The sequence below is a fragment of the Callospermophilus lateralis genome, chromosome 15, assembly GCF_048772815.1.
Source record: "Callospermophilus lateralis isolate mCalLat2 chromosome 15, mCalLat2.hap1, whole genome shotgun sequence".
Classification (NCBI taxonomy): Eukaryota; Metazoa; Chordata; class Mammalia; order Rodentia; family Sciuridae; genus Callospermophilus; species Callospermophilus lateralis.
Genome location: NC_135319.1, coordinates 67,240,932 through 67,252,259, shown reverse-complemented (window position 1 = coordinate 67,252,259; position 11,328 = coordinate 67,240,932). Strand labels below are relative to the sequence as shown.

The following is an 11,328-nucleotide window of genomic DNA, read 5'->3' as shown; positions in this document are numbered from 1 at the left end:
CCTCTCCATGAACTCCTTGAACCCTCTAGTTCTTTGCCTTACTGCTGAGCGCAAACACCTGTCTGTGTTTCCTGCCTTTTTCCTTGTAGAAGACTCAAAAATTCCAACCTGACAATCAGAAGAATATCCAAACCATCCCGCACGCATTTTTGGAGGTGTGGACATAGGGACTGGATTGTCCACTGTTGTCTGGCGGTGGACGTTCCCTGCAGAATGTGCCCAGTGATTGCGCGGGGTATTGCCTTGTAGGCACACAGATCCGTGCGAGTTTGCACGTGTGGCCAGAGTTCCGGGCGGTCTCGGGTTAGCATCCCAGAGCTTGGGGACTGAGCAGAGCTTCAAGTCCGAGCTCCCAGTTTAGGAGGCGGACTGCACCAGACCTCTCTGGGCTACTCCGGGGTAGCCCCTCCTATGCGTCTGGGGGAAAGGGAAGACAGAAAGAAATTGTGAGTGTTGGGCGCCACCGTGGCTCCCCCCACTATTCCCAGTGCAATTTCAGCAGTGCCAACCATTTGTTGTGAGCAGAGGACCAGTACAAGACTTGTAACCCACCCCCCAGTGCCGAACAAACTCCTCCCCTTCCTTCAGAGAGAAATCTCCCAGGTGCATCCGAAATCGCGGGGTGTGGGACAGAACCCCAAGAACTGAGAGAAGAAAAGTGGAGACGGAGAAAAGGAGGGGAAGGGAGCGAGGAGCTGGCAGCAAAGGGAACAGCAGATTGCGTCCAGCCAATGGCAACGGCTGGACGAGGTGGCACCAAATTCCCTTTGGCCAATGACTGGCCAGAGTTTACAGGAGTCTCATTAGCATTTCACAGAGGCTGGGGCTGGGGCGGCGTGGTGTTGGCGTCGGCTGCATCCCCACGCTGTGTCTCCGGTGGCTGAGCTACTCGACTTTCTGTCCCCTCCCCTCTCCCGCCCTTATTTCCACGCGGGGCTGTCTCGGCCAGGCAGCTCTGCTCACTTTGTCCCTTTTGGCAGCAGATCAAAGAGTTTTGAGGAAACGGTCGCCCCAGGCTAACTCTTCCCTTTAAATTCCGAGCCTAGAGAGATCCGCGCACCGCGGGTAGGGCCTGCACAGCCATCCGCGTGCCGCAGCAGAGAGGTGTTCCGAGCGCAGCTCCACCGACGCCCCGCACTAGCGGACCCCTGAGCCGAAGTCCATCCTCTGTCTCAGCTGCGCCAAATTTGCTCCGCAGCCTCAGCCCTGGGAGGGCGATCCCAGCCCACGAGAGCCAGATGCCTGCCCACATGCTGCAGGAGGTGAGCGTCCCAGAAGTGGCCTGCGTCCCGCTGCGTAGCCGGCGCGAATGGGGCTTGTAGGCGACTGGTTAGTGGGGGAGACAATTAAGAGCTTCTGTGAGGAAAGGGCCATCTTTTCTGCTGCCCTCGGTTGGGGGTGGGGTGTGTGTTGCATTCTGGAGGATTTATTTCCTGACTCTTGGTTCTTGAGCTTTAAAGTCAGGAAAACTTTGGGCCTGCTCAGACTCCCTGCATACATGGGGTTTCCTTTGCGTGTTGCTAGGGATGCGAGCTGTTTACCCTCCTCTCTCCTCTGCTCCTTCACCTTATGATTTAACTCCCAATTCATCTGCAATTTCTGGAAACCGTCCCCTATTCCATCTCTAGATACCTACCACCATCACATAGCCTATGTTCTGAGGCAGGGTCTGTGCCTCTACTGCACACCACCCCCCACCCCCAGCTGCATTAGAGAGCAAGTGTCCTTTACTGCCCCAGCCTCTGCGTTCTCTTGACTCTCCACTTCTCTTTTCAGATCTCCAGCTCCTATGTGACCACCACCACCATCAGAGCACCTTCAAATGAGGGTCTCCATGATGGAGAACAGAAATTGGAGAAGATGTCCCTTTACTCAGCAGAAGACATCCGCCCTGAAATGAAAGATGATATATATGATCACAGCTATCAGGATGCTGAGGGTCCCACACCCAAGCTTGAGTATGTCTGGAGAAACATCATCCTCATGGGCCTGCTGCACCTGGGAGCCCTGTATGGGGTCATACTGGTTCCAACCTGCAAGTTCTACACTTGGATCTGGGGTAAGCAGGTTCCTTTATTCTGAACCAGTACCCCAGGTTTCTCACTGATATTTAATAAGGTGGGATCTTCCACAGAGCAGAGGCTCCTCTCCTCAGGTTTTGCCTGCCGCGTGTCTTTGGTTGCCTGAGAGACTGACTGCCCTGGGAATAGAGCCTAGTGAGATTGGGGTGCAGAAAGGTAGGTTCTACAGGGTCCCTTAACATGGGTGCTGAGGAGCAAGCACTGAGACCATGGGCAGGGGGCTTTGAAGTATAGATATGTGTGTGGCACAGAAGCAGCTGTCCCCCCAAAAAACTTTTCTGTTTGAGTCAGTTGGCTCCCTGTCCCTGTCCTGCCTGCCTGGGTAACTGAGAACCTGGGGCTAGACCAGAGTTCCTGAACTGCACACCAAGTACAGTCAGGGTTGTAGGAAAGGAAAGCTGATGAGGAGAGATCATGCAAAAAGGAAGAAAATAAGGAAGAACAAAATCAATAAGATTTTGTCCTGACCCCAGACCAGATCAGGCTGGTTTGTCATAGAGGGGAAATAACAAGGCCATGACCCAGGCTGCACAGATGTGTTGCTCTGTCACTCCAGGTAGGTCTGGATACAGCTTATGCCAGTCATCAATATGTGCTTAGAATGAAATAATGTGGCAGAAATGCTTCCTGTTCCATTCCCCACTCTGCCATTTCCTGCTCTTCTCTCCTGAGACTAAGAAGTGCCCAGGACCTAACAACTTCTAACGCCACCTGCTCCTCCCTAGTCCTTAGGCTGCTGTAATGAGAGAGAGGTTGCCAGTTCTCCCCTGACCTGCCCATAGCTTAGCATTTTTGGAGATCCATGGCTGGAGACTGATAGCCCCTGGACCCATGCATGTGCTTTGCAGACAGATTGACCTCTGCCCCTAAAGCCCGAGTAGGGAAGGGGGAGCAGGGAGATCTAGAGACCCACAGGCCCAATTGCTGCTCTCTGAGAAGTAGGAAGCCAGGACACCCTCTCCAGGAGACAACCAGAATTTTTCAGAACAAAGAGGTATGAGGAACTTTTAACAACTTTCTTGAAGGGTAGTGGTGTAGAAGGGCTGATTGGCCATGTGTTAGCCTGTCCCCACCAGGCCTCTTAGGTCTTATAGGTGGCTATATCTGGTCTTGGTAGTTAAACTTTGTCTTGGAGAATGCTCTAGGTGCCATATGGAAATGAAACTGAGAAGATTCCCTTTCTCAGGATCACCTGATACTAAGTGGCAACAACACTACATTTATAGGATTGAAAAGGTCCTATTGCAGTAGGACATTGTGTGTCATTGCATCATTTCTCCTCAGTCAGCTATTTCAAGAGACTTCTGTGTCTGTAGACTCTGGAACAGCACTTAGGGCAGGGTTAAGGAGATGTCTGTGGCAATGCTGAGGGCCAAAGGGCAAAGCTGTGAGATGTTGCTTAACCATCAATGTGGACACTAACAGTCCTCTGGGGAAGTCAGAGTGAATCTAACTGACTGAGCCTTCTTGAGAGTCTGACAAGTATGCATAGAACAGGCACCAGAGTGCCTGGATTCTGATCCAGTTCCCCTTATGATGGGATGGCATATGCTTTAGGAGCCGATGAGCCAGGGTCATATGCACCATGATGATACTTCCTGGCCTCTCAGCTGAGTGTTTCTGCTTTGTCTAAAGCCCTTTCTTTCCTTCTGGTGATTGCAGGACCCTGGCTCACTGTGGTTTTTCTAGGTATGGGTGATGCATATCAGATCTCAGTTACCACATGGCCAGAGGCCAAATATCAGCTGGAGCCTCCAGTCCAGCTCAGAGAGAATGTGGCCAGTACATTCCTTGGTACAGTCACTATCTCTTTGACTCTCCTGCGAACCCTGTGGGAGGAAAAGGATAGGGTACAGGAGGGAAGGGAGGGGAGAGAAAGGAGCTGTTTAGGAAACTCTTTATCTCTGGCTGTAGAACACAGGATAATTTGTTACCATATATACCATTTTCAACCAGCTAAATTCTGTGGCTCTTTAGGATTATCCTTTCCATGGGCTCCTAGGAATGAAACATTGTTAACAGTTTCTCCCAAGGTCTGAGTCCCTGCCTCTTAAAGCTACTAAACAGGAAGATATAGGTACACCTGCCTACTTGCCCTTTAGAGATTGTATCTGGTGCCTGGTGAGCCTGTAGAACTAGAGGAAGCAGAGGCAAGACAGTGCTCAATAAACAGGCACCCTATAAAGCATCTATTTCTTTACCTGCAATGTGTGTTGTTACTAACGACTACCTGTGATAAAGCTTGAGCCACTGCACACACGACTGTGTGCAGGACTGACTTACCCTGATAGTGTTGCACTGCCTGGTACAATACTTAAACAGTTTTTCACCAGCTGGTACATTGCTACCCCTAGTGTCCACTATGACCAGTTGAGCAGTGCCCAGATTGCTGTGGCTATCTTCATTAAATCCTTGTATATAGGGTTCTGAGCTCTGTAGGAATAATTTGATTATCTTCGAGAAGGTAAGCTGAATGTCAAACCGGACAAGACCTTGGATAATACCCCCACCTTTAACAATGACAGTGGCACAGTTGTGAGATTTTTATTCCTATCTTGCCATCCTGCCTCCTTAGTTCCTGAGAATCCTTGACTTGTCTCCGTTCGTAGGTGGAGAGGCTAGGAGGTGGTGGTCACTTTTCAAGTAGTAAAAGGCACAGGCCTTGGATGCCAAGGCAGCCCTATGGTTCAGGTAAGGCGGATACTCACCCAAAGCCCAAAGAGCACATGAGTGGTATAAGGAGAGTTACTTTGATATGCTTTCCCTATGGAACTTTCCTGTTGGTGACTCCCCTATCATCTTGTCCTGGTAGCCTATGTGTACTATTTAATCAGTGGCCTGGGCATCACAGCCGGAGCTCATCGCCTGTGGAGCCACCGAACTTACAAAGCGCGGCTGCCCCTGCGGCTCTTCCTGATCATTGCCAACACCATGGCGTTCCAGGTGAGAAGCGGGTGCTGCTCGGCTTTTGTATCTCTACCTTGTTGATGACCTAGGGTGGAATGGAGGGTCTCAATGCCCTGAGAGAAGCCTCAGCAGGACCATCACTGACCTTTCCAGTTTCCACGGGTCACCTAAAGTGTACGCTCAAACATGGAATGCTTCAGAATACTTCACTAGGAAGGGAAGTAGGGGTAAATAGGCAAAGCTCTGGAGGTACAGGATTGTTTTTGATACCAGTGTGTTCATCTATTGTGGTCCTTTATCATAAGGGGCCACATCACATAGCCACACATTGAACCTGGTTTCCTGGGCAGACACTGGGAATGGGGGATACTCTTGGTTTAGGGAGACGATCTTCAAACACCACCATTTTTTTTTTTTTTTTTTTTTTTTTTTGAGAATGATGTCTAAGAGACTCAGGAACTTTGTTGTCGTGGGTAATAAGATCACATTTCTATAGCATTGTGTGCTGGGGACTATGCTATGCACTTCACATAGATGAACTCATTAAGTCCTGATACATCTTAGGAGATAGGTGCTATTATTTAGCTCCCTTTTACAGATGAGGAATATGAGTCACTTAGAGGGTGGATGAACCAACCTTGTCACCCAAGGGCAGTATGTACCTCATGACCATGATCACATTTCTATGGTAGCTAAGTCAGCTATTGAGGATAGTTTTGGCCCAAATTTAATATCAGAAATAGAATGAAGGGAATTGGGGTAGAGGACTCTTACAGCTGGTACATTATAGCAATGGGCACAGGATAACTCGTGGTATTGGGCTTAAGAGGAGAAGAAAAAACAAATTGGAGCTGGGGATGTGGCTCAAGCGGTAGCGCGCTCGCCTGGCATGCGTGCGGCCCGGGTTCGATCCTCAGCACCACATACAGACAAAGATGTTGTGTCCGCCAAATACTAAAATATAAATATTAAAATTCTCTCTCTCTCTCCCTCTCTCCCTCTCTCTTAAAAAAAAAAAAAAAAAAGAAAAACAAATTAGTCCTGTTTTTCTTGGCAATATCTGAGGTATGGAACCACATAATCATCTCTGGTCCTAGAAAGTTATACCTTCAAGGTTCCTGATGTTGTCTCTGTGGGCCAAAGAGAAAGAAGAAACACATTGGAACATTTTTTGAAGGAATGGAAAAAGCCCCAGACAAGCCCAGAAGTCCTTTGGAGATGCAGTCATGGTCATGAGTTACATGCTGCCCTTGAAGCTGTCACTTGCAAACACATCAAGATAGAACTCCTTGCAGTTTTCCCCATAAGCCAGCACCCCAGGGTCTGAAGCCACCTGCCTCATTCCCTTGCTACAAGAATTGCCCTGTCCTCTCCTAGTGAAATTATTTGAGCATGGTGGTTTACCTGCATTCTTCCCATCCTGTAACTTGCAGGAAGCGGCAGTTCTATTCCTGGGTCTATACTGTAAGTCGCTTTTCCATCTGATCTTCAGGGCAAGTGTGCAAAAGAGGGCAGGCCCCTCTATGCCTCCTCTGGAGCCAGACTGTGTGAGGTCATGCCAAAAGCCATAGACCCTTTACATACATTTAAGAATGGCATTTTTCCCATGAGGGCATCCCTCCTCAGGCCTGCATTCCTCTTCTCTGTCCCTCCAGAATGATGTTTATGAATGGGCCCGAGATCACCGCGCCCACCACAAGTTCTCAGAAACACATGCCGACCCTCACAACTCTCGCCGCGGCTTCTTCTTCTCTCACGTGGGTTGGCTGCTGGTGCGCAAACACCCAGCTGTCAAAGAGAAGGGGGCGACCCTGGACCTGTCTGATCTAAAAGCTGAGAAGCTGGTGATGTTCCAGAGGAGGTGAGTAAAGGGAAGACGGGACTAGGGATGTGGCCCTGGGCACCTGAATCTTAAGGACTCCACCTTTTACCTTAGGTCTTAGAAAATAAAAGCTGAGGATGAACTGGGTTTATAAATTCAAACTCGTTTAAAATCCAGTATTTAACATGCCAGAGGTCCTCAGTCAGTTTATGGCTCTGTTCCTTTCTCTGAGCTATCTTAATGAAACCCGTTAAATTGCAGCAAATGCTCACTGACCTGGGATAGTTATGGACACAAAAATTAATGTTGTTAAGTTCTTTCCTTCAAGGAGTTTGTATCCTCTTGGGGTTGAAGGGCTAAGCCTACTACCCAAATAACCACAATATAGGGTAGAATATTGTCTGCACTATGAGAGGTGCAAAGGGAGGGAGATTGCTCAGTGGGGGCAGAGATTATCTCAGTGGTTATGAGAGATCTTCACAAGTATGAGTGATCAGTGATAATGTAAACAGAAAGAACAGAATGAGGCATAGAATCCTCAAGCATGTTCCATGAAGGATGTCCTTCTTCTTGAAGTGTAGGGTGGGGCAGGTAAAAGGACTACAGAGACTCATGTAGTTCCTGCACAATTCTAGTGTGGATTTAGGATTTTATTCAGTGGACAACAGGGAACCTCTAATCATCTCCTTTGCAGTCATGTGGCACATTAAAGGGCATGCTTCAGAGAAGCTGCTCTCAGGACAGGTGAAAGTTACCATTGAGCCAGAGAGACAAGAGGCAGGGACACAGGTTAGACAGTAGCAAGGATCCATGCTAGGGAAGCAGTGGCAGCAATGGAAAGGAGTTGGAGGCAAGGAATGACAGTGACATACAAGTGAAAGACGTGACTGCTGAAGGGAGGTAGGCAATCCATTCCCTTAAAATGCCAATCGCCTGGCTTTCACAGGAGTGAAGAGTATGGAACAGGGCCTCTGAAAGGACAGAGACCTGCAGGTGACCAAGGATATTCAGTGAGCCTTCTGAGAGACAAGTAGAGCAAAGAATTTCAGGGAACAGGGAGTAGCTAGAATGGAAGCATGACACTGTGACAAAAGGAAGGCTCCTGAAGGCAGATGGACAGCAGCCCAGGCTGCAGAACTAGCTGATGAGTTTGAGATTTGATGCTCATCTGTTTAACCAACATGGCCTTATGGTCTCCTGAAAAAGAACAATGGACTTCAAGTCAGGATTAAGGTGTTTCCATATTTGTTCCACTGGTTACCAGTGGGGCCTTCTTAGGAAAGTCATTAAACACATTGTTGCCTCCTCTAGAGACTGGGATAACATGCATTAAAAAGTTCTTCCACCCTATTCCCTCCTGCTCTTTTCTGACACTCTGAATTCACAGAGTAGGAAGAAAAACAGCCCAGTCCAGTGAAAGTGGACAATCCACTTAGGCATGACAGCCCTCCACTGACTCACTGTGGGATCTCTCAATGTAGGTACTACAAGTCCGCTGTTCTGTTGATGTGCTTCATACTGCCCACACTGGTGCCCTGGTTTTGTTGGGGTGAAACTTTTGCACACAGCTTGTACGTCGCCTCTTTACTGCGATATACCATAGTGCTTAATGCCACCTGGCTGGTGAACAGTGCTGCCCACCTCTATGGATACCGCCCCTATGACAAGAATATCAACTCCCGGGAGAATATCCTGGTTTCCGTGGGAGCTGTGGGTAAGTCATAAGACAATAGCATGACCACATCTAGTGGTTTCCTGATCAGGATATTTGGCTAGGAGCTGGAGGAACCCAAATGACCTATTTTTATGACCACTTTGTAGCTCTTTTTTTTTTTTTTTCAGTATAGTTCTAGGGGCAAGACACTGTGAAATCCCTTTGGGAGTGTGGCAACAACTCTTATGTAAAATGGAAAGGGTGAAAAATAATGCTGCTTTTAATTTTAAGTTGTAAAACAATCTCTAAATCCTACCTACATTGAGCCCCATTGACTTTTTTCTTCTAGTCATCTTTTACAGGTTTGTAGTCTTGAGGCAGAGAATGCATAAAGAGAAAATTAGAGACATCTGCATGACTTAGAAGCCCAGTGTCTTATATTTAAAGATGCTGTATAAAATGTAGAACAATTATAATTCAATTCAAAAATTTTATGCCACAGAATATTTTTCTCTCTCCATTGTACTTGGATGTGTCCTACCTTTCAAGTGTGGGCCATACCTTATTATTTGTTGATGTCAACATGAGGGGAATCAGTGCATCTCTTGGTGGCCCATGCTCCCACATGCCACCCTCGCTCCTTATGTCCTTCATTTTTCTGGCTTCTGTTCTTACAGTGCTAGGAACTCCCTTTTCCCATAGTGATGGGGGAATCCTCCAGGAAAGCAGAGAGTTTGACAGTTCCACCATCAGACTCTACCTTTTCCTGTCCTTCATTCCAAGTGCATATAGACTTTGACCAAGGCCTCAAGTTAGTTTTCCTGGTGCAGACACCATATTTGAAATAAATGACCTATGATGTACAAATCATAGAAATTTAAGAACCTAGATTGAGATGTGTCCCATATTGTAAATGGAACTCCAAACCTGCTCTTTTGGCCTCCTCACCTTACCTTTTGCTCTCTTCCAGCTCTGTTTCCTGCCATTCTAATCTCTTTGCTTCTGGAATTGCTTTCCCCATGGTCACATGTTCATCTTTTCTCTGATAAAGGTGACTTTCCCCTAGAGTCTTCGGCTATCTCTTACTGTCCCTGTTGTGTCCCATTGACTCTCCTCTCCCTTCTCTATCTGTATGTCTATCCCCTTTTAAATCTGATACCTTTGGGCTTATTGAGGTCTTGCTCTGAACCCATCTGTGGAAGTTAGCAATCCTCTATCAGCACCCCGAGTCTTGGTGTTCCCTGTGCCCCACTCTGCACTCCTGCTTCCCAGTTCACTGGGTGGTCAATGTGTGTACAAAGATAGTGCATAATTTGAGATGCCCTGGATGGAGTAATTGACTTGGTAGAATTTCCTTCACTTGCTAGTTGTTCATATCATTGCTATTCTATCTATTTTTTTATACTAACTAATAAATAAAGGACCTCTCTTTTTTCCAACTCTGATAAGGGTCAGTGTTATTAGTATTGGAATTGACTTAGACAAAAAAGAGTCCCTCCAGAATTGTTTTTTTACCCAATAGCGAAATGGTCCTGAATCCAGGATTTCTTTCTTTCTTTTTTTCTAGCAAGGATTTCTCAGGATCTCAGCTTACAGGAAATCTCTAAAATATTTTCAGAGTGGTTCTGTTTTTTCACCCCAGGGTCAAAACTCAGGATTAGGATCCAGATCAGCGTACTGTGAACCATCCGTGGTTGTGGAAATTCTGGCCTCTGGTTGAGCCTCATTTTCTCTTTGTAGTGATAGGATGGCTGTGGCATTTCCAAACATCCAAAATATGATTTCTAAGTAAGAGTGTGGTTGATGTGGGAAATGGCTGTTGCCACCCATTCTATTGGAATTTCCCATCCTTGAATGGGCACCAGTGCAGTGGGGAAAGATGCTTACTCACCTTGTTAGCAGCACTGCTACAATTTCTTCCTCTGGACTCTCCTCTCCTCACCTCAACACTTGTACAGAGGCAAAGTGCCTGTGGGGTTGTAGGACAGTATTTAGTGGAACTATGGTATTTTCTAGTATAAAATCCTTTCTCAACAGTATTAGTTTCTTATTCTCCAACAGAAACTCCTTATCACAAAGGCTCCCAGATAGACATGGGTGATCAGATCCTCTTGGTTCTTTGCTTATGATGACTCTGAGGGCATCTATTTGTTTTAAGTAGAAGACACAGGGTTCATTTATTCACTCAGCAACAGCAGCTTTCTCTGAGGTTTTTAATGCCCTGCTGGGTAAGAGGTTGCCAAGATGAGGGAAACAGAATTCCACCGAGATTCATAACTTCTTTCCTTGGTTTGTTCCAGGCGAGGGTTTCCACAACTACCACCACACCTTCCCCTATGACTACTCTGCCAGTGAGTACCGCTGGCACATCAACTTTACCACGTTCTTCATTGATTGCATGGCTGTCCTCGGCCTGGCTTATGACCGGAAGAAAGTATCGAAGGCCACTGTCTTGGCCAGGATTAAAAGAACTGGAGATGGAAGCTATAAGAGCGGCTGAGTTTGAGGTTGCCCAGGGTCCTGTTCCAAAATCCAGTAGAGGTTTAATGTTCTGTTAATTAACTACTGAGTAATGCTACCTGGATGCTAAAGATGATGACCTTAACACATTCTGGTTCAGTAAATGACAAGTACTGAAGGGCAACAACTCCCTTCTCTGATGCTAAAACAATATTCATTTCTTCTCTGTCTTTATTTCCATTGTCCTTTTCTTTGCTTGGTTCCTATCATCTTCCTTTCTCTTCTCCCTATTGCCTCCCAGGCAAGCATCTGGTCAGCCGCAGGTCGGTGTCCAATGTAAAAGCCTAGCAATCTTCCAAGAGCTTAAAAGCAAAGGATTTACTTCAGATACTCTCATGCTTGAT

At 47.0% G+C, this 11,328-nt stretch overlaps 1 protein-coding gene across 1 annotated transcript; it reads left to right on the top strand.

Annotated features, from left to right (window-relative positions):
- Nucleotides 1-1,058: 1,058 nt before the first annotated feature.
- LOC143381394 (acyl-CoA desaturase 1-like) lies at nucleotides 1,059-11,056 on the top strand. Its single transcript, XM_076834996.1, has 6 exons — nucleotides 1,059-1,262; nucleotides 1,777-2,059; nucleotides 4,894-5,024; nucleotides 6,644-6,849; nucleotides 8,292-8,524; nucleotides 10,765-11,056. Exons 1-6 carry the CDS (start codon nucleotides 1,239-1,241, stop codon nucleotides 10,962-10,964), a joined length of 1,077 nt encoding a protein of 358 aa, XP_076691111.1. The 5' UTR covers nucleotides 1,059-1,238; the 3' UTR covers nucleotides 10,965-11,056.
- The last annotated feature ends 272 nt before the right edge of the window (nucleotides 11,057-11,328 follow it).

Bases quoted from the DNA above. Each gene is read 5' to 3' on its own strand.
- LOC143381394 (XM_076834996.1), top strand. From the start codon at position 1,239: ATGCCTGCCCACATGCTGCAGGAG. The intron at 1,263-1,776 runs GTGAGCGTCCCA...TTCTCTTTTCAG, and splicing joins CTGCCCACATGCTGCAGGAG to ATCTCCAGCTCCTATGTGAC. The intron at 5,025-6,643 runs GTGAGAAGCGGG...CTGTCCCTCCAG, and splicing joins CCAACACCATGGCGTTCCAG to AATGATGTTTATGAATGGGC.